Source organism: Tyto alba, unplaced genomic scaffold, assembly GCF_018691265.1.
Source record: "Tyto alba isolate M040663 unplaced genomic scaffold, T.alba_DEE_v4.0 Super-Scaffold_42, whole genome shotgun sequence".
NCBI classification, from domain to species: Eukaryota; Metazoa; Chordata; class Aves; order Strigiformes; family Tytonidae; genus Tyto; species Tyto alba.
This window is the reverse complement of record NW_024881318.1, coordinates 29236424-29261792: the sequence shown is the minus strand read 5'-3', so window position 1 is coordinate 29261792 and position 25369 is coordinate 29236424. Positions and strand designations below refer to the sequence as shown.

The 25369-nt window shown below is 39.3% G+C and overlaps 1 protein-coding gene across 1 annotated transcript in view; it reads left to right on the top strand.

Moving 5' to 3' along the window:
• Window positions 1-1100: 1100 nt before the first annotated feature.
• Window positions 1101-25369, top strand: part of SCAMP1 (secretory carrier membrane protein 1) — a 49813-nt gene continuing 25544 nt past the window's right edge. The window contains exons 1-2 of the mRNA XM_033009107.2: window positions 1101-1285; window positions 15273-15350. Of these exons, the coding sequence (XP_032864998.2) occupies window positions 1229-1285; window positions 15273-15350 (135 nt within the window). The 5' untranslated portion in view covers window positions 1101-1228. The remainder of the gene's footprint in view (window positions 1286-15272; window positions 15351-25369) is intronic.

Genomic DNA, 25369 nt, shown 5'->3' with positions numbered 1-25369 from the left:
TGCTTTGGGTTTAATGCAAGAATAATGCTGATAACACTCAGAGGTTTTAACTGTTGCTGCATAGCACTTCCACTAGGTTCAATTTCCTGTGCTCTGCCAGCAAGAAGGTGCACAAGAAACCAACCTGAACTAGTCCAAGGGATATTCTATACCACAGAATGTCATGCTTGGTATATAAACTAGGAGGTGGATTGCTGCTCAGACATCCATCATTGGATGGCGAGCAACTGCATTGTGCATCACTTGTTTCTTCTTGGGTTCTATTTATCTGTTATATTCCCTTTAATTGCAATTAATTATATTATTGTTGTTATTATATTTTATTTTAGATATTAAACTGTTCTTACCTCAACACGAGTTTTACTTGTTTTGATTCTCCCCTCATCCCACTGGGAGCTGGGAGGAGTGAGGGAGCGGCTGCCTGGTGCTTAGTTGATGGCTGGGCTTAAACCACAACACAAGCCCAGAGGAGCACGGTTCAAGAGAATAAATCTGTGTTTTAACAAATAAGCCTCAAATTTGAAGGCTTCGCATGTACATTTCACTTTCCAGACGCGGGGGGTTGTCCCGGCTCCCTCTGAGGGGGGCAGGGAGGGAAGAAAGGCGGGGCGGCGCACCGGCCCCCTTTGCGTACTGTCCGCACGGTACCGAGTAGCCCCAAGATACGGTTGACGAGTCGCGGGGGTTAGCCTGACCGAGCCGGCGCCTCGCAGCTGCCCGGCCGGGCGCCGCGGCCCGAGGCGAGCCACCCCACCCCCGCCACGGCCGTTGGCAACGCCAGCACGCCCCGTCCGGCTGCCGCGGCGGGCCCGGCGCAGGCGGGAAGCCCCGGGCCTCCCCCCGCCACGGCTCCCGGCTGGCGCTGTCAAGCGCCGGCGGCGGGGCAGAACCCCGCCATCAGCCCCGGCGGACCAAGAAGAGCGACGAGCACCCATCGCTCCGCACACCCACCGACCCCTGGCTCGCCGCCTGCCCCGCCCCGGGCACGAACGCTCCCCGTCCCGGGCCCGTCCCGCCCTCTAACCTCACTTCCGGGGCGGCCATTTTGGGAGGTCGGCTCTCCGTGGCTGGCGGGTGGCGGAGGGGGCGGGCTGGGGCCCGGGCCGCAGTGGCTGGTGACAGCGGCGGGGGGGGGGGGCGGGGAGCAGCCCGCGAGCCGGCGAGTGTCGGGGGCGCCGCAGGGGAAGAGCCGCCACCCCGGGGATCGCAGCGCCCGCCTGCCCCCGCCATGTCGGACTTCGACAGCAACCCCTTCGCCGACCCGGACCTCAACAACCCCTTCAAGGTGAGGCTAGGGGCGGGGAGGGGGCGCGGCGGGCCTCCGTGAACCTTCCTCGGTGTCGCGGCGCGGGGGGAGCGTGCTGCGCCGGGCTGCGGGCATCCCGGGGGAGGGAGGGAGGGAGGGACGGACGGAGGGCCGGGCCGGGCCGGGCCGGGCCGGGCCCTTCTCACGCTGCCTGCCGGCGGGGGGCCGCTCCCTGCCACGGGAGGTGGGGAACGGGGCAGCGCTGGCCCCGGGGGGGCCTGGCGGGCCGGGGAGGAGGGGCCTGCCCTCCGCGGGGCTAGGGGCATGACGGCTCTGGGGGGCTCGTCGGATAGGCAGCGTTTTGGGAAGCCTTAGAAACGGGCACGGCCGTTTCACAAGTTCAGGTTTCCGTGTTTTCTTCGGTTGCTGAAACAATACAAACGGCGTTTTAGGTGTGTTGTTTTGAAGAGAAAAAAACAACAGCAAAAAAGATTTTTTTGATTTTGGCGGTAACTCTGTGTATAATACTACTACTTTATTTTTTTTATTACTTTTGATTGACCTAGATAGTTAAGGTTCGTGAATTTAACCCTTTTCCTCTGTAGCCTCCTCCCAGCCCCCATCAAGCTTACTTGCTTCTTTACGTTATTTCTCAAACATGCAGAATACTGATAGCTAGGCATGAGTTCTACCCTGCATCTCAAAATGCTGTGTTTTAATGTATTCTAAAGCTTTTAGGTTTTGCACTGTTGACTTGTCATACAGCTGAGAATTGTTTCCTCACCCGCTGTTGTGGCTTCAGCTAACAAAATGAGCTGACCTCCTTGGATGCTTTCCCTCCTTATCTTTTGTTTCTTTGTTATTTGAATCCAGTTTAACTAATTTATTGAGCTACTTACTTTAATAATCTTACCAAACTTCTTTTTGCAGCATTTTATTTCATATTGGCACTTTAAAGCACACGCATAGTATATGGCAGTAAGTTTAGGATGTTAGCTGGAATAATTAAGCCTTTTAAAAATTGAGCTGTCACATTTCAAGCATAATTCTCTGCAGGTAGCTGCTGGAAGCATAGTATTACTGATATTTATTCACTGGAGTCTGTCTGAATCATTAGTTTAGTTTTTATGGTCGTCAAATTTAGTCAATGGTATTCCTTACACTAGACACTGTGTTTCTGTACTGAGTGCAGTGACCTTCCAGAGGAACAGTCCTGGCATTGAGGTTGCTGCTAACAATAGTTTGGGCTGGCACCAATGGCAGTGAACACTGTTCTTTTAAATACTTTTGGCACCAAGCACTGAAAAGGTATCATTGTTCTAGAATGTGTCTTCAGCAACAAAAATACATGGTGCTTTTCCTTACTTTTTGTAATAGTTATGAAAATAACATCTAGTAAAACTTACTCTGTATAGATGCCCAGAGTGGTTAGGGGTGTTGGAAGCTGTATAGTTGCCCCTGCATTGCTCATCAGCCCAGGTAACTTGTTCTGTGTAGTGTGTCTGAGACCTAAGCTAGGGACCTACCTCAACCATACTTAACAATTTGTTGACACTGCTGAAAGTGTGATAGTTTATTCCAGTTTCTCTTCAGGGCAAGACTTGAATTGTAGCTGTCGGGCAGAATCCATGCTCTACTTCTCAGTTGCGATGCATCATGATAAAAAGACTATAACAACTTCACTGTAACTTGAAGCTCACGGTTAAACGTAGTTCTGGATTTCTTTTATTTGAAGAAGTTAGTTTAGGAAAGCTGTATGCTTTCCCTTTTTTCAGAGGCTTTTTTCACTTCCTTCAGCTTTTACTAACTTCTATCACATTCCACTGCCCAGAAAAGGTGATCTTGCATACCTTTACTCATCCACACATCTAACTCGAAGGGGCAGAAGACCTCATATGTAAGCCAAACCTTGATTGCCGTCTTGTAGACATAACAGCTTTGAAATTAGTGGGTACTAATGCATGTCTACATTTAAGTTTTGTCTGACTATAAGTTTTAAAATTCTTTACACGTAGAACCAATATTTCCAGATGGACCCTGACATCCGAAGTCATGTTGTCTGAACACCTGATTCAAATGTACTCATATTTTTATTCGTCTTTGCCTGGTAATTTTATGAATGATGTGATTAGTTGGTTGCTTTACTTTTGAAGCCACTTCCTGTGCTAATGTAAAATCACAAAGTAGAATGATGGAGAGGGGCGCATCATTTGGAAGAACTGTTGCCATGGTCTAAAGCTAGATCCTTATTTTTCTTAAACGTTTTGGTTTTACTAATTGTCTGTGATCTGCTTGTGAGGTTTCCTGTGACTATTCTCATGTCCTTTAATGAAAAGATTTCAGCAGAGATTTTTGCTTGATTTTGAATCAAATAAATGTGTTCTCTGGGAAGATAAAGCAGAAACATTTAGTTTGATCAGTATTTTGGGTAGTTACTTAATTTGGAAACCTAAAATTAAATTAAATTTCTGTTTTGGGATATACTGGAAGTAATGAAATTTAGTTTGTAAACCAGAATGTCTTGTTTCAAGTATTAACTTACTTGGATTGATCATAAAATGTTGATTTTTAAGACAGTGGCTATTTAGCCTCTGCTTTTTCTTTTTTAATTCTTTTAAAAAACCAACAAACTTGAACTGAACCTAAAGGCTGATGTGCTTTTGAAGTCACAGTATTCCTCTGTAAATAGCTATCCTCTGGATGCTGTACCAACAAAACCAGGAGATGTTTTGGTTTGAAAGACAGGAGGTAATGAAACAAACAGATAAGTAACATGATAACTTTAATGTAATCCAACGCTTTTTAAAGTTGTGCAGAAGCAAATTCATTCATGTACCTTAGAAATGAAGATGTGATAATCCTGCTATAATTTGATGTAGCAGGACAAGTCTGTAGAGGGGAGACAGATCTGAGCCCAAGTTAGAAAGTCAAGTCAGGATCAGGTCCAGTGAAAGTAACTAGGGTCAGCCAACAATCCCATGATGACCAGGCAAGTCCTTAGTGATGAGGTGGGTCTGACCACCTAGGAGAGGTTTGGGCACCTTCAAGGCCCTGATGATTTGTTCTTGACTTGACTAAAAAAGCATGAAATAAGATTTTGTATGACAAAACAAAGGCAAAATTTGTATATAGCTTTCTCCTTGTTGTGCTTTTTTTTTGTTTCCTTGTTTGTTTTTTCCCCTTGAATGTCATAGGATAGGGGATAGTTGTAGTCTTCTGTCTTTGGAAGTGATATGGATATAAAAGTCCTGAAACAACAGTCTTGAAATCCACTGCTAGTTTCATTTACTCTGGAACAATTCAGCAATTCATCTACAATAAAAATGTGTTGGTTCTGTGTTAGTTTTTTTGTTCTGTTTTGTTTGTTTTGTTGTGTGTGTTGTGTGTTGTGTGTGTGTTGTGTGTTGTGTGTGTGTTGTGTGTTGTGTGTGTGTTGTGTGTTGTGTGTGTGTGGTGTGTGTGTGGTGTGTGTGTGGTGTGTGTGTGGTGTGTGTGTGGTGTGTGTGTGGTGTGTGTGTGGTGTGTGTGTGGTGTGTGTGTGGTGTGTGTGTGGTGTGTGTGTGGTGTGTGTGGTGTGTGTGTGTGGTGTGTGTGTGTGGTGTGTGTGTGTGGTGTGTGTGTGTGGTGTGTGTGTGTGGTGTGTGTGTGTGGTGTGTGTGTGTGGTGTGTGTGTGTGTGTTGTGTTTGGTTTTATAAATTAATGATACTGTTACTAAGAGAAGAGACTCTTCTTTTTTTAAGTAGAGCTATGAACTTCACAGGCCTCTGTGGCTTGGCTGACAGGTTGTGAAAGGTTTGAGGGCCGGCTGTTGCAGTCGTCCAAACATATGAAGCGGTTACTTACAAGTGGCTGTGGAATTGGCACTTTAAAAAACAAGTTCTATGTTGAATTCTGTTGGGCTGGTTCATTGATGTATTCAGAGCTTTGAGCAGGTGCAGGTATTTGATACTATAGAAATTATGATTGGAATGAAAACTAGGATATATTTCTGTTTAAATGTGGTGACCTGCAGGTAAAAGCCAAACCACTACTGATATGGATGAAAATTTAAACAGAATAGCCTATGTCTTGTTCAGTTTTAGTGAGGAAGGACACAGTCATGGAAACCCTCAAATGTATGTAATGTTAATGATGTGAGTAGTTTCTTTGGGTGGAATTAGGTATTCAAACTGTGGTTAGCTTTGAGTTGTTGCTCCAGAAAGACAGGGATCTTCTGCAGTTCTGTCATGACTGCTATTCTTGTGTGGATGTCTGAGATGCTCTAAGACATCTAAAAATGGTCCTAGGCACCTGAATTGCTCCCACTGAGGTCATGGGATTACTTGAGTCACTAGAGCTAAGTATATGTAGTTAGTTCCAGTTATAAATTGGATATTCCACTTAATCTGACTCACATGAGCACAAATTCATCTTCTATCTGGTTTGGCAGGAAGTACAAGCTGGAGGTTTGATGCTGAAGCTAATAGTGCAGATGACTGCTGCCTTGTGTGGCAGCAGAATCAATACAGTTTACACCTTGATTGCTGAAGTGAAGCTGAGGTGATAGAAGCTTACAGGAAGAAGGAGGTCTTAATTATTTTTGAAGAATCAGGACGCTAATTACTTCAAGTGTTTCTACAGTGTTTGTGCTTTAGAATTCTAAATTTTTGTTGTGTGCCTATATGCATAACTGAGTTTTAATTCTTTTCTGTGACTGTAAAATATACCCAATTAAGTTGTCTGTCTTTAAATTAGGAGAAGAACATAAAATACAAATAGTTTTCTGACTTTATTACCTGTTTTCCCTTCATGACTTCGAAATCTATACATTTTCCTATGTCTTGCATAATTTAATGCTGAACATCATGGTATTGGAAGTGTCCTTTAGCTATCCTGCATGATAGTTAGCTTTCAAGAGTATGCTTCATCAGAGCTGTAACTGTACCATAATCTATTAAAACTCTGAAGTGTTTTAATAGGTATTCAGTATCAGTTATACGTGCAATTTTTCTCCAGATTATCAGTAAAGTGTTAGCACATATTGCATTAGTATTATTGTTGCACTATATATTAAGATTCAGTGTTACAAAGAGAAACATGACACACATTTCAGAGCAGGGGAAGGAGAAGGATTTAAGAGTAGCTATGAGACGAAGATGATTCTTTGTTAGGCATCTAGTACCCTGTTACAAGATGGGGCTGGTGCAAGCTTTAAGACAAATTTGGCCTTGTGAACCTCTGAAGTTCTTTTTGGTTTCAGAGGTGCCTTGCTCAGTAGCTCAAAACCCTTCATAACTCTGCTTCCATGAGATAATGTGGCATATAACAGGCACTGCTTGAGAACCAAGTGTAAGAAACCCCAGCTGGCTACTTGTGCACTGTCCTACTTAATAATTGTGTTCTGGCAGTGCTAGAGTGAAGATCTTTTGAATATAATTCTGTGGGGGGTGGGGGGTGGGAAATGGCACATCAGTGAATGAGATGTTAAACTTAAAAATATAAAACAACTATTGTAGTGGTTACTTAGATTTTCTGTTATTATTAGAAGTACAGAAATAGTCATTATTTTGCCTCTAAGTCAGTAATTCCTCCAGGTGTTACATGTGTAACTTTTGAGGACAATTATTTCTTGCAGTAAGTGGGTTTTAATCATAGGTTAAAATATATTATTGTATTTCAAGACATTAAGGCTTCCTTAATATTGTTAAGTATAAACTTTTATATTGCTAATGTACTATTAGGATAGTGAAACAGAAAAATCTCAATTTATTTGCTGTTTGCGAAGTTTCTGCACCTTTACTTGTTCTTGGGCCTGCAATGATGAAGAAAGAATTAAAGCATGAAGACCCAGCAACGTTTGACACTGCATCAAAACACGAATAGCTTCTTGAAACTTAACGTTTACATGTGCAGCTGTGTATGGCATGGACAGGAAATCTTCGGGGAGTTTAACTGTTTGATTTATACCAAATGTTTACTGAATGTGTGCAAGTCAAAATTTCAGAAGTTTAATCTGTTTGAATGTAGAGTGTTATGGGACTGAAAAAAACCCATCCTTCATGTGCAGGCTATCTTTTCCAGGTGTCAGGTCCTCATTTAAAAGCTGAAACCCAAGAGTTAACATAGGAGGAGAAAAGCTTTGATATCCGCTGCTGCCTAATATGTTTGTTTTTTTTTTTTTTTTCCTCCCAGTTATGTTCTCAAAAGCTAGGCTTTGTCAGAAATCTCTCCCCCAAAGTGTTCCTGAGGACATACTGAAAGCAAAGTATAGCATATGGGGGGTTTCAACTGAAACAGCAATATCTTTGATTGCTCTCCTGAACTCATTTATGAAAAGTGGGATGGATAGTTTTCTCGTTGATTAAGAAATCGAAAAAACTCAGACCAGCAAACATTGTTTCGGGCATTTTTTGTTGCATTTTTACTTATTTTTCTGAGCCAGTGGTGTGATCTTAGGAACTACTCAACAGGAAGTACAACTGTTACTATAAATAAAAAAACAAACTTCAGGATGAATTCTTACTGAAAAGTGTACAATTAGTGTTACTTGCATTTAGAAAAGGCTAATATGAAGTGGGTATAGGGAATAAGTTGTGACTAATCAATGGAGAGCTTAACATGAAATGAAGAGTTTATCCTTTTCATGTAGCAAAACAGTGTTTCAATGGAAGTGATGGGGATAAGAAATCCTAGTTGGTCAAGATGGAGATTGCTAGATTTGTGGATCTGATCTCATTATTTCCCCAGGGTAGATTCACCAGTCTGGAATCATTCCTGGTAGGCCTCTGGGTCTTGCTTCTATTCTGTATACAGTCAGAGTTTTTTGAAGGAATAACATCTTTGCTGAGCATGTTGAGTAGTTTGGAGGGTAAGACTGGGCTTGTGCCCTTGTTTCTTTCTGGGAACTTACTTCCCAGCACAAAAAGCAACAGGGAAAATGTATAGCTAGGTGAAGGCTGTTATGGAACAGTAAATTTCAAGGAAGGTGGCAAAGTGAAGGCTGATTGATGTCAACGATTGGTAAAAGCAGTTAGCTTGGATAAACTTACTTGTGGTGATCATGAAGTAAAGAGAAAAATTGTATAGTGGCAGAGCTTAAGGGTAGCCAGTGACTGATGAGGGAGGTACTAGGATTGATACAGTGAATTATCAATAATATAAAGAAACTTCATCTTCTAAGAGTTTTGTGGTGAGGAGAACTGTTTTCTTGGCTTGGATTGCAACTACTCAAGTCATTAAATGGTCATTCTTAGCTCTTGAATTTAATGTAGAACTAAAGTAAAAAATTAAGATTTCTACAGTTGTCTTCAGTAGCTTATTTTTCTCTTCACAGTACTTAAGGAGCTGTGTAACCGATAAGGTGTTTTCCATGTTTTCTTTTTCTGATTTCATTCACTAAAGATAATCCTCTTCTTTTAAAATCCGTTTTTGTGTTCATAGTATATTGTTTCTCTTTAGTCTATTTTTTTTCCCTATGACTAAACAGGTGTGCTTCTGTCAGTTTGCTCAGGTACTTGGTGCTGTCCCATGAATTCCATTTAAATTCTAAAAAGAAAAAAAGGAGGAAAAAAAAAAGAAATTCTGTCACTTGTAGGTGCAGCATTTCAGTTTTACGTTTTTTTTTTTCGAACATGATTATGGTATTCTTTTGATCTACAATACTCCTGGTATCCAGGTCTTGGAAAAGACTTAGTTGTCTCACTTACTTGCCCTTGTTAATCACTGTTAAAAATTTACTTTATGATCTTATTTTCTTAGTAGCTACCTTTGTCCCCCCCGTTCTTCTCCTTGTAGAAGTATTCTATGCATTTTTCCCTGTCCCTCTTTCTAACAATTTTTTTGTTCCACTTAGGTTATGTGATTTTTATTTGAAATTTTTGTTTTCAGTTGCTGATGTGTTGTAAAACCACTATAATCTTTATCCAAATCAGTGTTTAGAATGAGCACTTACTAACCTTGTTTCTTTACCTCTGCAATAAGATGTTGCTTTTACTTCCCTGCTAGTACTTGGGAGCAAACTGAAAAATAGTGACATAAATTAAATTTCTGTGCAGAGCACTGATGCCACTTACTTAGTTCCACTTAGGGGGAGAAAAAGGCAACACCAGCATGTTATCATTGTAATATTTCCAGCTTGTTTTTTCCTCTCTTTCATTCCATGTTAAATGATTTGTGCATAAGATAAATGCCTTGACCTTTTTGTAGAATGGGTGTACCTCAAAAGTGAAAACTTTTTTTAACTACCTGAAGGACAGTTTGGAGGGGACAATTCCTAGGTCACTGCTTTCTCTTCACTTAAAAAAAAATCAAAATCACAGCTAGCAATGTAAACTTAGCTGATGGTGTTTTTCAGAATATTATTGGGTTATGTATGCTATCAAAACCTCTTACTAATGGTAGAACAATGCTGTACCTAATCCCACTGAACAATAATACAAAGAATCATTGCAGATGTATCTACTTCTCCAGTCTTCAATTTGCTAATCTCTTCTGTATTAATGAAACATGATGATGACTAGTTTTGGTCTCCTAGACAACAGAGGTCTCTGTTCCCTTTGTTCCCTTTAATTTAATTTTTCTTTTCTTTTTTTTTTTTTTTTTTAAGCTGTAAAAACTTGTGTAGAATGGATTGTTCTGCTCCATGTTGAACATGCTCACTTGTAATTAATTATGTTTGTACACCATCAGTGATAACTGGATATTCAGTTAATTCTGTTTGTATGTGAGTGATGCAAGCATGGTTTGTTAACCTGCCACAGGATACATTTTCAACAGTTCAATAGGTGCCCTTGCGAGTGTGAGAGATGTGTTGTATTTTTTGGTTTTGGTTTGGTTTTGTGGGTTATTTTTGACTGACTTCTCCATTCTTGATGTAGATACTGGGTGCTCCTTGTACCTGACCCCTAGTGATTCAAAGGTGTGATGCTAATCTTTGATTTTAAGATTGACGTTACAGGAGAGGGGACTACAGGTAAACTGAAAGATTGGATGGAAACCAGTTAGTTAAGTTGTGCTGGTTTCTTAAAACTCCAGTCTCCTGAACTAATTCAGATCTTGAAAATGTCATCTGAAATGATTCTGTGCGACATAAATGCACCAATAGCTACTGTAGCTGGATGTGAAGAATGGCTGGTTCTTAAATTCTGTTTTGTGGTTGTTAGTTAAATAAAAAGATCAGAAACTCAGGGGGCTGAAATGGCAGTTGTTTGGGTGAGATAAGGCTGGAGCCTTAAGGAAGTGTGAATTTGAAGAAGGGAACAAGGATTTGGACAAGATGAGAATTACAGAGGATCAGCACTCCAAGGAGCAGGGACTGGGACTGGGTGGGTGGCTGAGGAAAATTGGGTTGTGGTGAGGAGTTAGTGCAAGGGCGGGTCCAATTTGGGCAGAAGTACCGGTCCACCAGGACATAGCTTTCTCAGTTTGAGATTGGACTGGGCATTTTATAGTTGCTGCGTTCTGTGGCTGGCATCAGATATTTAAAGTCTGTCCCAGAAATTCCCAATCTTATGTATTTGCAGAGGGTAACCCAATTTTTAATCACTTAAATCATGCAGCAAGTTGAGGTGTCTGGATATTTGATGGTTCTAGCCATGTTGCTGTTTTGTGTTGATGTCAGTATATTATCATCTATTGGAACTTGTCTTTTTGGCTTTTTTCTGTTTCTTAATATTAAAAAACAAAAATAACTAGAAAATTATTCATATTGACTTTATTATCTGGAATATCAAGTATGGAAAAATAAGTTATGCCAACCTAGGTTTATTTATTCCTGTAGAATATTAGAGTTTTAACTGTGTTTAACCACAAAAATATACGTGTCATGCAACATAGAAATTTGATAGCACTCATTTAAACGTCACTTTTTCTTTGAGTATGTGATCCTGCACAACATTTATTGTTTGTGTTCATTAGTCAAACCCTGATTAACTTAGAAATTCAGTGTTTTATTATTTTGCAACCATGAGTACGTGTGCTTCACAGTTTTTCTGACTGTTTAGACGAGTTGGCATTTGCTTCATTTTAAAAACAAGACACAATGCATGTAAGGTAAAGGATTCAAAGTAATTCTTTGTGTTCTGTGGGATGTCAGGTCTAATCTTTTCAGAAATACTGTAAGTAATGTTTTGAAATATGAAGTGCAGCTCCTCTTGGCGCCAGTTGTTTGAGGCACTGTAGGTAGTCAGAACAATTTGAGGTCCAGCAGCCTACACCTGGGCATCCAGACTACAAAGCACTTGTTCTTTCCATGCTAAGGATAGTTCTAGCATTACATGGTATCTCAGTGAACAAGTATAGCAGAGATACAGACCTCCAGGCTAGTACCTGCCTCCTTCAACTATGAGGTTACTTTTCTTTTCCTGTGATCTCTGGTTTACTTCTTAAATCTTTCTTACAGAAGAGATCAGGCCATGAACTCGTGCTGAAGTCCAGACTGTAACCAAGGTTTTCTGAGAGCAGTTTGGATGCTACTTGTCATTGTGGAGTTCAGTTTGTGTAATTCCACTATATTTTTTTTTTGTACTACATAATGAAACTTTTCTTAAATAAAGCTGATATTGAATGTTCTCAAAGTCATTTTTTTTTTTTGAAAGCTGCTGCTACTTTTGCAAACCAGAGCAATATTTGGCACAAGTGTAGCAATTGTTAATTCAGAATGAGAATGGACTTCTGATAGAGGGCTTTTTGCTCTACTCACTGTGTGTATTTCAGCATACAACTTATTTGTAGTACTAAGGCTTTTGATGTAGTAAGCTTGTGTGGCTCAGCATACATTTTTTGTTGTTTCTCAGTGCTAGAATGTCACAATAGCTGTGTGAAGAGATCTGAGGAACTTTTTACCTGCAGTCTCCTCTAAAACACTCCGAGAAAAAAGGCTTTCTTTCATCATATGTATATTATTGTTTTCATACTGTATTTCTAAATATAAATTGCTTTTCTGGATTTGACTTAACTACTCATTCCTGCTTTTTGGAAATACCTTGCTGCTTGGCTGTCTCATGAGTGTTATATTCTAGTTATTCAAATAATTGCATATATTGTCCTTTGTGGGCACAATTGTGCTAAGTTACTTGGTAGTAGTGCACTCCACGGAAATTTAATGTTGAAATGTACTTTTTAAGCAGCTAATTTAGCTTAAACTACTAAGTGCTATTCGAGTTTTAATAATTTAGACATACTGTTTCACTGTGTGGCCAATGGTTAGCTATCACTAGTTTTGAATGTGTCTATACATAAACATTTTTACTTGTGGAAGTGATATAAGAACATTTGTAGAAGGGGTACCATACTGAAAACATGAAAAAAGAATAGAGTATTTTGTGCCCTGCTGATTCACACTGACATGTAAAGGTTAGAATAAGTGTACTGGGTCTGGCTAGGATGGAGTTAATTTTTTTCATATCAGTCCCTATGGTTCTTCGTTTCAGATTTGTGACCAGGACAGTGCTGGTAAGGCACCAATGTCAGCTGTAACTGAACAGTGCTTGCACAGCATCATGGCCTTCTCTGTTTCACACTCTGCTTCCCCCAGGGAGCAGGCTGGGGTTGGGAAAGAGTGTGAGAGGGGACACAGGCAAGACAGCTCACCCCACATATGCTTGGCATTAACATTGGTGGTGCTCGTGGGGATATTCCTAGGTAATGGTTGCTCAGAGCCTGGCTGGGCATCTGTCTGCTGGTGGGAGGTGCTGAGTGGTTGCCTTTGCAACTCTTGCAGGATTTTGTTCCTTTTCTTTTTTTTTTTTTTTTTTTTTGTCTCTACCTCTCCTTACCCGTTATTAAACTGTCCTTTTCTTGATACCAACAAATTTTACTTGCTTTTGCCCTTCTGATTCTCTTCCTCATCCTGCTGGGGAGGGCAGGGAATGAGTGACAAGGTGGGGGCTTAGCTGATATCTAGGGTGGACCGACCACAGTAAGTTAAAAGTTTTCAGCTGTATACAACTTTTTACCATCCTGTATATTCAATTGTGAAATCGTCTTATTTGTATTAAGTTAATCTTTTTTGATCTTGTTCTTACAAGTCTACTAAACTAATGCCTAATTGAAATGTCAGATTTAATTCTTCCTTTTTTTTTTACGATCTTTTTATTCATTGTTTCAAATGATTTGTAGCTGAATTTTGAACATTCTTTCCCCTCCTCCCCCTGCCCCCCCCCCCTTTTTTTTTGTTGTTCATCTGCACAATATTTTGTGCCAGTCATTTACTGAAAGAACATGTTATTATGAATTAGCCCATCAATTTATGTAAGACCTGGTGAGATTTTATTTGGAACAGTTCATTGAAGTCTAGGATGGTAACTAAAAAATATGACAGACTTATGGGGGAGACTGTCACCAGGGTGTCTTTATTGAAATTACTATTTATGGTATAAGTCAAATGTGGAAAACCTGATTTTGTATTGCATGTAACATCGTATTGTATACATTTATAGAAAGGGTTATTCTTGTTCAGTCAGCATTAAAAATGCTGCTTTGCAGCTAAATTTATGCTTTAGTCAAAAGTGGTAGCATTTTATGTGATCAGAAGGGTAATTTTTATGTGTACTTATTCACACAAATTTGATGAAAATATGCAACATACAATTTTTAAATTTTTGAAGCAGTGATTTGCTTGTCTTAAACTTCACTAGAAAATGTTTTTAATTACCCCATATTAATCAATTTTTGACTGTAGCTAATGGAAAAAGACTTGTTTTCATTTGCTGTATCATTCAGGATTTTAGGGTTGATATATATTCTGCCCTGTTTTTCGTTTTTTTAGTGGTTAGCTGCAGCTGTTAAGAAAATGCTGTTCTTGCATTTGTAGATTAAATTACTGCTGTCAAGACTAAGATGATACTGTAATAGATGCTGATTCTAAGAATCCAGATTTTATTTTTCAGTAGCTTAATAGTTTGTATATTTACTTAAGTGTAGATTAAGTCACTGTGTTTTTTTAAAAAAATATACAAATATTTTATGTAGAGGTTTTAAATGTAGCTGTCTTTAAAGGAAATATGAATGTAAGTATATATAAATGAAAATACTTATCTTCTTCCCAGTCTTTACCAACTCAAGCTTGTTTTCTAATGTTGAACTAGACTGTTGAAATGAAGAAAATAGGTATATCTAAACATAACAATTACAAATGAGCAAATAGTATGTTTACAGCTATTTTGTTTTTTTGATGTATATATAAAATATTGTAAAATTGTTTTGTGCATTTATGTAAATGTAACTAATCATATTGGATAAGTGGATTTATTAATTTAACAGAAAACCTTCCTTTCATCCATTCTGATGTTTTGAAGGTGCAAAAACCTTAAATTAAGGTGCAGAAAAAATGTAGCAGTACTAGGTATCACATAGACTAAGTACAATTTTTCTTTATCTGGAGTTAGCATGGTCAATGGTAGTGGGCACTTGTGCTCTTCTGCAGAACCAATCCTGCCTGTCTCTAGCACAGATAAATGTCTCATTCCTGAAACAGCTTTCTCAAGCTAAACCTCAAGCAGTTGTTCTTGCAGTATAGTTCATTGGAGGAAAAAAAATTACACTTTTTTCTTAATTTTGTCAGTTCAGGTAGAAGCTGAACCAGAGGTGCATTTGGCTTTATGGGACACTGTTTCCTCAGCTTTGTTCTTCTGAAATGCTTTTCGTATTCCTGAAGGTGTTGGAGGTACTTCTGGGTAGGAAAACCCAAGAGTGACAGAAAGTTCTTTTCTCTGTTGTGCTTTCTGGGTATATACTTGTGGAGTCCAGTGGTCAACACAGCAGGGTACAGTTTTCTTCCCTTCTCTCCTGAGAGCTTCTTTCTTATAAATTAAATGTATGACAGATGGAGTTTCTTTTAGACCGTTAATCTAAGTTTGTGAGAGGCTCAGAATGGAATGATACAATTTTGGAGGCAGAGAAAGAGGCGGATGTTTACAGGCTTTTTAGTGAAAACAGACCTTTTTAAAATCAAAACAAAAGCTGGCTTTTATATGATGCAATGGTATAGGTGTTGACTTGTTTATATATATATGTGCATACATTTACAGAACTCTTTTTTTCTTCTAGGATCCTTCTGTTACACAAGTGACAAGAAATGTTCCTCCAGGGCTAGATGAGTACAATCCTTTCTCTGATTCAAGAACAGTAAGCACTTTTATTTCTTAATTATGCTGTTAATCTTTTTAGGTAAGATTTGTGAGTTATCGTTTACAGTTTGGGACTGATGTTGTAAAACATGTGATGGGATTGCTAGAGTTAGTGAAAGATGTGTAAGAATTGATAGTCCCATAAAGTATTTGGAGGGTTGAGTGGGTAGATTTACTCAAGTGAGCTGTGACCTATTAAGGAAAAGTGGCTCTCTGAAAGGAGGCCAAAACAGAATTGAGTTTTTCCCCTGTTCAGTAAGACTTCTGGTAGTCTATCCTTACGCTTTTCTGAATTTTACTTGCTTTAAAGCATGTGAGTGTGGCACACTTCCCAGTGTCATACTTTTGATTTCCATTTCACTTAATGAAAGTGCTGCTCGGAATAAGAAAAAATACTGCATTTAAGTAACAGTCCTCAGGTTATGAGTAGTTGTGCTACATTAAAAGCAATAATTTATGTCCAAGAAATGCAGTTGGTTTTTCGCCTCTAGTTTTAATTTACTTTGTGCTTATTTTCACCCGTGGGGAGGGGGGGAGGGGTGGGAAATACAACAAATGGGGTAGTAAATTCATACTGTGACAACATTTTCCAGTGGTTACCTTTGACAGTGAAGATCTTGTGCAAGATTAGCAAAATGCATGGGTGATTACTGTTTGTCAGTATAATTTATAAACATTGAAATACTGTGTTTTTCAAATGTAGTCTTGTTTCCTGTGGTAAATCTGGTAGTGGTGATAGAGAATGTTGATATTTGAGTCTTTGTAATGCAACAGTAACGTTTCATACAGTGTTAAAATGATAGACTGGAAGAAGCTTGTTTTTGAGTATGCCTAGGGACAGCTGATTAAGGCAGAATATTTACAGCTAGCAATAATATCAAATAAGTCTCCAAAATGTTTTTCTCCTAACTCACAATATCATGAATTGTGTTTAATTTATCATCCTGAAGCCTGAAGAGTTTCAAAATTGCTTTGTACTGACCATGAGTTACACAGACAGTAGGTCTTGTTAAAAAAAAAAATAATCTAAAGCTACTCTGACCTTTTCTATTACTTATGTACATATTATTTTAATATGCAGCTCTGTGGGAAAAGGAAGACAAGTATATGGCTAGGGTTGTCTGGCTTTGAACAGTCAGCTGTATATGTATCAAAAGTTCTAATTCCTCATTACAGATGTCACTCATATAGAAAAAGTGGGAGGATAGAGGAAATCTTTAAGTCAGTGTTCAGATCTACTGAATATGTGCTCTATTCATGCACTGTGATTCAATTAATTATGAATTTAGTAACATCCTGTAGATAAAAAGTGTCACTTTAATGAGCAGCTCTCTTTCTGTAGGGAACTTTCACAGTTTTTTTTTCAGAAAGCAAGACTGAAACAAATATTTAGCCAAGAGTGCAGTAATAATCAACCTTTAGATGGTGCTTCCCTTCCTCTCTCTGTAACTTCTGGATGCTGAATATATAAGTATTTACTCTGTAATTACATGCATTTGCTTAGGTACCTGAGGATGTGCTCACAATTCCATGTGCTCACCTCTCTTTTCCTACCAGCTTTGTATGCAAGAGAAGGACATTCTGCACATGTACAAATAAATGTATGCAACAGGAGTAAGGGAAGAGACAGTGAAAGTAAATGCCTTTAAAGATTGGATGAACAGAAATTGAAGTAGAGTCTGTGAATTTTAGACTTTGAAGATTACAGCATCCTCAGGGTAGGGATAGAAATTACTCTGAATTTTGCGTGCTGCTCAGAGCAAGAACATCCAGATAGTTTCTTGGGGCTTTGGTTTGCTACTGTTCCTTGTTCTGCTTTTGTTTGGAAGCTGAGTCATCTTGAACAGTTCAGTGCAGGTAATCTCACTTCTAACATTTGAAAACCATAATGATGCTAGTGACCGGAAAGTATACAAGCTGGTAGTAGCAAAATATGTCCTGGAGATTTCTGTGCTCTTTAATTTGAGAATCACTGGTCTGTAAAATTTATATTTGTTTCACTATGAGTAACAATGTGTAGTTGTAGTTTTTAAGGAAGCTGAGAACAATATGATTCAATTAGAAATCCAAATTTCTAATAGTAGTGGTAAGATTGTATCTTGGAGTCTATAATATTAGCACAGCATTAACCTCCTTTGCCACTTTCTTCCAAATTCAAGTTAAAAAATCATGCTGAACTGCAAAAATAGTTCTCCATTGCAAATCCAGACAGGATTGTTTCTTCTGTGAGAAAGTGACTTCAAACTCTGAATACTGACATTCATTATCTTATCTCAGTTGTGTTCTCCCTTTGCCAAGTATTTCATTCCATTTTCCTTTTCTCAGTCAACTTATATCTGTCACATCTGCAGTGGGAAATTTGGTAGGAAACTAACATTCAAGACATAATGAGGAGAGTGAATGGGCATAGGAGATTTTAAGTCTCAAGTGTCACCACCTTGATACCTAACATAAGAAATCAGGAGGGTTGATTTTGTGTTTTTGTTTTTTAATTTTTTTTTTTTTTACCTCTTATCAAATTTCAAAGCCTGTCTTATTTTTGATTGTTAAACCAGAGTTTTCAGAGAATGATATAAATGTCAGATTAAATATCGTTGCTTGCATCTTCAGTGGTTTTGTCTCTAGCATTAACAGTCACCATGGAGATGACTTTATGTCTTTTGCCATGTTTCTGAAATCACCAAGGAACAGATGAGACTAGACAATTAGTATTTCTGGTTCATGATTTAAAGAAGCAACTGTTAAAGAAGGTCTTTAATCTCTTCCTTCTACAAGGTTTGCTAATACATGTTGAACTCCTCTGAGAGCTCTGTGTATATATGTGTAACGTGTATAGACACAATAATGCATATAGCATTCACTTTCAAATTGCTGCATTAAAAATTTGGAAAAAAATATTCGTAGATTTGGTTTTGGTTTGTGTTTTTTTTTTTTGTTTTGTTGTTTTGTGTTTTTTGGTGTTTTTTTGTTGTTTTTTTTTGTTGTTGTTGTTCTTTGTTTTTAAGAGACCTATTTCAGTGGATTTTCTTTCAGTAAGTTGCTGGGTGGCTTGGTCCCTTCTGTTTTGCAACCAAACACAGTGAAGTGTTTATAGGAAACCGGATAGATCATCCACACCTGGCTTCTTTTGGAAGTCTTCCCTCCGCCCCCAGTAAATAAACCACTCACATGCAGTAATCTATTCAAGAGAGAACTTCTTTTGAGCATTTATCTCCAGCCAACCTCTTCTCTTCGAGGGAGGTCCTAATAATTTGCTTCTTCCCCCAGTGCAGCTGTGAGAACAAGGTATGAAATAAAAAAATCTTTCCCAGAAGTACCATTCGGAGCAGGAACAAAAAAGGGTGTTGTAGAATGGTGTCAGTTGAATGTCAGGATAGAAGTACTTTACCATAATGTGTCAGTGGAGGTCAAAGACCATAGATCTGTGAAGCAAAGTCTCTGTAGAAACAGCTGACTTAGTTCCCCTGTCTGAATGTGGGTGGTATATCATGATGTGATAAGATCCTATCCAGTGGTGGCTGGAGGTTAGTGCAGTCCTCACAATACAGGTCTGAGTAATTAGAGTTACATCCTTGAAAAGACAGAATTGCCGACCACCTGTCTTGATGTGAATGTGTCAACAGCCCTACACAGGCTATAAGTCAGTTGGGTGTCTCTTTTCCATACCCAAATGCCTAAGCTACCAATAGCACTTAGACAGTCAACCAACAGCACATGGACAGACAGGTATGACAAAATAAGTGCCAAGTCATAGGTTGCAAGGGACCTCTGGCGGTCATCTTTTTCAATCTCCCTATTTAAATTTGGTCACTAAGTTGCATTGCTCAACATCTTGTCCTGAAGAGCTTTGAACATATACAAGGGTGGAAATCCTGCAACCTCACTGGGCAACCTGTTGCAGTGTTTGGCAGTTCTTACAGTGATTATTTTTTTTTCCCCATAATATCTTAATTAGTTTTCTGTGTTCTGAGAAGTAACATGATGTGTAATATAAGCGGCATGATATTTTTCCAGCATCCCCATGTGTATGTGGATCCACAAGGGAGTCAAAATATATGTTTCATTTCTTGTGTTTAGTAAATGGTGCATTAATTACAGCAGAATTTTACAGCTTTATCCTGGCATGTGGTTAAACCAAACTTTGGTCCAGTAAGTGTGAAGTTATGAAATGAAAGAATTTCTACGGGATTACTGTGATGTTCTGCTCAAATAAGAAACATGGATCAAGTCATGTTTGCAAATTCCCATTATGCCTGACATGAGGCTAAGTCTTCCATGTTCTAGAAGGATGGATTAGACTGTTAAATTTGAGAAGGGAAGGAAGAAGCTTGACATTTGCTGACCTGAAGCCACCTGAGAAGCTTATGCCTACTCATCTTCTTCTGAGACAAAAGAAGGCACAGTAGTTTTTGGGATGCTCTGGTATGAACTGCATGAGATGTTCATCAAGGTTAAAAGAGTTACCTGTAAAATGACAGATTCACCAGTTTCCTTCAAAGATGCCTCAGCAGTTTTTATTCCTAGAAATCTTATGTCAATCAAAATCATAATAACATAGACAAAAGTATACTAACAGATGAGAATTCCTGTTTTGCTTACTTAATAGTTATGGATCTCAGTGTCTTTATGAAATGTCCATTAAGTATCAAAACTGGTTCCTGCAGTTACCTAGTTTGATATCTTCAGGATTTTGATAGTTATTGACCAAGTGTGTCTCACTTTCATCTTTTGTGCTGATAAAACATTTGAGGTGACCTTAGAAAGTGGATGTTTCCTTTTGGTTCTAAATAGCAAATCAGTTGCTCCTATAACTGACTCTAATCTGACTGCTTGGTAACAGTATTTCCTCAATAAGACTTACACTTATTATGTACAATTTTTGTCCGTATTAAATGCATGTACCTTGCCAACCTTTTAAAAACATAAATCTGAGCTATTGCTTTCCAGAATGCCTCCAATTTTAGACTTCATGCACCTTGTACAGTATCACTTAGGCCATTTCAGACAATTTTTCAATGCAACAGCTTACATACATCTCCATTTCAGAATATAAGGACATATGCTATATGCCAGCTAGAATTCCAGTGAATATTTTTACTGGAATTGTTTTGCAGCTTTTTTAATGAAGTTAGCTTAATTCTTAATTGAGCTAACTTCAGAGGTGGCAATTACAGCAAACCTGTGCTTACCCTATATTTGGAAATTGGTGTAATTGTAATTGGAAATTGTGCATTAACTTCTAGAATTGTGCTGTGTACTGTTTTTTTAATAACTGTACAAAGAACTGTCTGCCTTACTGTTTTGTCTACCAAGCCAATAAATTATTATTTATTTGACTTTTATTTAGTATATTTTAATTGCATGTATGAAGCAACACTGGATTTGAGTACCTTGTTTGCATTAAGGCTTACTGTACATAACTTCTCCCTGGTTCTTGTTTATTTGCCTTGTATGCATTTTTGTTGAACTTCTGTTTTTCCAGTGATTGTTGAATACCGTGAAATATATTTATAGGACAACAGAAGACGTTAAGTGGCTTCTGAGAAAATGTTATCCCAACTAACTTTTTTCATCTTTTTTTCCCGTGCCCTTTCCTTATTACCTTTGCCAGTCCAACAGCAGATAATGCCAGTATGTCAGCTGAACTTTATTTAAGTCCATGCAGTTCTCCAGATCTGCTGCACAGTGCTAGAGCTTGAAGATGTACCTTCTCTGATTTAACTTCAGTACTTCTTGCTTCTAGGAAAATCCCATACTGTAGAGCTATGTTTTGCGGGTTTTTTTTTGTTGGCTGGTTTTTGCCTTTTTTTTTTTTTTTTTTTTTCTCCAGGGCAGCTAGATACTTCTGTTTGTTTCGTGTTAAGTAGCTGTGTTTTTTTGTTTTTTTTTTTTTTTGCTTCTTGGCTTTGATTATGGTTATAAAAATGAGTACTTCAGTTTGATAGGAAGACTTAGTGCAACCTGAGTTTAAAAATGGTTGCATACTGGTCACTTCTTAAGAGCCATCTCTTAAGAGCACAGGAGCAGACAATTCCAAAGTGTTGGAAGACAAGCAAGTGGGGCAGCAGGCTGGCTTGGCTGAGCAGGGATCTTCTAGAACTTAGATGGAAAAGGAAAATGTACAAGCTTTGGAAGCAGGGACAGGAGACACAGAAGGGCTACAGAGATGCTATTGACCACTGTAGAGAGAAAATTAATGCAGCCAAAGCTCAATTAGAGTTCAAGCTGTCCAGCACTGTGAAGGACAACAAAAAGGGCTTTTTAAAATGTGTTGACAGCAGAAGTAGGAACAGAGATAGCCAGCATGGGTTCATGAGGGGAAAGTCCTGCTTAACCAACTTAGTTTCCTTTTATGACAAGGTCACCCATCTAGTTGTCCAAGGGATGCCAGTAGATGTAGGGTTTTGGGCTTTTAGCAAAGTTTTTGATACTGTCTTTCACAGTATCCTGCCAGACAGAATGTCTAGCACACAGCTAGACAAGACCATAATAAGCTGGGTGAGCAATTGGCTGATGGGTCAGGCTCAAAGAGGTGTAGTAAATGGGGTTACATCGGGTTGGTGTCCAGTCACCTGCGGGGTTCCCCAGGCTGTCAGTTTGAGGGTCAGTGCTCTTTAATGTTTTTATAAATTATTTGGATGCAGGAGTCAAATGTACATTAAGTAAGTTTGCCAGTGATGCTAAATTAGGAGGAGCTGTGGAATCGCCCAAGGGTAGAGAGGCCTTACAGTGCGATGTGGATAGACTAGAGAGCTGGGCAATCACCAGCCGTATGAAATCTGAGCAAGTGCCAGACTCTGCACCTGGGGTGAATTAGTCCTGGTTATATGTACAGATTGAGGGAAGAGAGGCTGGAGAGCAGCCCCACAGAAGGAGATCTGGGGGTTTGGGTTCATGGCAAGTTCAGTATAAGTCAGCAGTGTGCCCTGGCAGCCAAAAGGGCCAGCAGTGTCCTGGGGTGCATCGAGCACAGCACAGCCAGCCGGTCGAAGGAGGTGATTGTCCCAGCCTGCACGGCCCGACCGTGAGTACTGTGTGCAGCTTGGGGTGCCTCAATGTAAGGAGGACATCGAACTGGCAGAGTGTGTCCAAGCCAAGATGGTGAAAGGTCTTGAGGGTAAGATTTAGAAGGAGCAGCTGAGGTCACTTGCCTTGTTCATTTTGGAGAAGGCCAAGGGGTGACCTCATCACACCCTACAGCTTCCTCAAGGTGGGCAGGGGAGGGCGGGGTGCTGATCTCCTCTCTCTGGTGACCAGCGGTAGGGAACAAGGAAATGGAATGAAGCTGCATTAGGGGAAGTTCAGGTTGGGCATTAGGAAAAGGTTCTTCACTGAGAGGGTGGTTGATCACTGGGACAGGATCCCCATGGAAGTGTTCACGGCCTCAATCTTGTCAGAGTTCAAGTAGTGTCTGCATGATGCTATTAGTTACATGGCTTACTTTTGGGTAGTCCTGTGAGGATCAGGGATTTGGACTCAATGATCCTTATGTGTCCCTTCCAACTTGAGATATTCTATGATTACAATGCTTTCTTCATTATGTTATTGATCTTTAGAAGATGATTTCTAATACCTGTGCCTTTTTGCATTGAATTGTGATTTTTTGAGTAATAATCTGGAGGAATAAACACATTAAAGCAATATTGAACTCACACCGTTTGAGGTAGATTTGACTCTTTGTTCCCCTGTGCACACATTATGAAGTGACATAATTATGAAAACACAGTAGTATACAAAAACATGCGTGGATTTTTCTGTACTTAATGAAGAAATATTACTATATTTCAGCTGCATCCTATGAAGAAAATGTCTGAAATGTACCTTTTGCTGGGATTATATTCTTAATACATATATAAACCTAGCAGAAATTCTGCAGTGATACCCAGCAATAATGAACAGCAGATGTTTTAATACCTTTGACTCTCCACTTTTTCTGTCATGCACTAATTCCCTCAAATGATATTAAATAACTTGTGAGTGATACTAAACGCACAATAACGTTCATGAATGGTGTTGACGTAGCTCAAAAATAACTGCTTTAGATGCACCATAAAAAGAGACTAACCATGCTGGCTTTTTGCTGCTTTGTCAAACGTGCTACTGGGCTGAGACAGCCTTTAGAAAAGTGGAAGCTATTTTCAAAGAAAATTTAAGATCTTAAACTCTGCCAAACTAAGTGTGGAACTGTAAGTCAAGCTCAAAGCTCCGAGGAAAAACTTGTAGATCAACTTTGGAAACTTTCTTCCCTGCGAGCAGGAAGCTTCTGCCATCCTTAAGGTTGTTAGAGTACTAATGGAAGATAAGGATGTAGGAAAAAACTAAATATATTGTTTCTTTAGAGTGGAAGTGTCTTAAACTCGAATTCTCAGTAGAATAGGCTTTAGAGAAGTGATAACTTGCCACAAATGGGTGATCAGCTGAATGTTAAGAAACTAAGATTTTTTGGAAATTGCCAAAGCATGAACTGGAATGTACCTCAGCTGGCTTCATGCCAGAGGAAGGAAAAGTGACAGCTGTCACACTCACTGCAGAAAAATCTCTTAAAAGGATTTGAGAAATTAAGAGGCCAGAGGTACAAGTTCTTTACTGGGCAAGTAGGGGCTAGGGGTTGTGGAAAAGTCTGCTAATCATAAATGGTTTTCTGTTGATTGGTTGGGAATTTTCTTTGTTTAGGGTTTATTTTGTTGTATTTTAGCAGACCTCTACAAAGACAGGGGCTTTAACCTTTGAACAGATGGAAGTCGCCTTGAGTGCTGCGTCATTCCTGCATTAAATAATGGACTGTAGCACACAGATCTAACAACATGAGACTCAGGGCAGGTGTTGCCTTGAATTGCATGTTTGAAATAATAAGCCTGGGGTGTCCTCCTTCATATTACTACAGTGATAGAACTGTATGGTTTTTGAGGGCCTGAGGCCTGAATGAAGATCATAATCCCAGTCGTGTTGTTACAGTGTCCAAAGGTATGTGTGATTCTTAATCACATACCATCTTTGTGGAAGTTATGATAGCCTTTTGGATCCAAACCTCCATGATGATCCAAATAATCAAGTTGATCATACTGGTTACTGTAAGGATATGTAGAATATGAGAGCATCTGTTTGATCAAGATTATAGACTCTTTTTCGGTTTAAAGGGAGTAGTAAGCAAAAGGGAAAGCAGTAAACAAAGGCAGAAACACAGACTTGATAAAGGAGAGATAACAGAGACAAAACAGAAGACCAAAACTCATCAGCCACTAATTTAGGGGCTTTTTAACTGATAAGAAGATAGAAACAAGATAAGCTTGAATATTATGGTTAGTTGAGGGAAGTCTGTGGGACTATGCAAAATTTATTAAGTAGTATTTAGGAGTGTCCTGGTTTCAGCTGGGATAGAGTTAATTTTCTTCCTACTAGCTGATACAGTGCTGTGTTTCGGATTTAGGATCAGAATATGTTGATAACACACTGATGTTCCAGTCTTTGCTAAGCAGTGTTTACACTAAATCAAGGACTTTTCAGCTTTTCACACCACCCCACCAGCAAGTAGGCTGGAGTGCTCAAGAAGCTGGGGGAAGACACAGCCAGGACAGCTGACCCCAAGGGATATTCCATACCATATGAAGTCATGCTCAGTATATAAACGAGGGGAAAGCTGGCCAGGGGCTGCTGCTCAGGAACTGCCTGGGCATCGGTGGGCAGATGGTGAGCAACTGCATTGTGCATCACTTGTTTTGTATATTCTAATTAGTTTATTTTTATTTTTCCTTCCTTTTCTGTCCTATTAAAGTGTTTTTATCTCAACCCATGAATTTAACTTTTTTTTCTTCTGATTCTTTCCCCCCATTCCACTGGGTGGTGGGGGGATTGAGTGAGCAGTTGTATGGTGTTTAGCTCCCTGTTGGGGGTTAAACTACAACAAGTGAAATAGTCAAAGATGTGGAGCAGTTAGAGACTGGGAAGGAGCAAGGAGGAGACTAGAGTGAAGTATGAATTAAAAAGGGCTGGTGGCATGTAAGTTGCTACCAGTCAGTA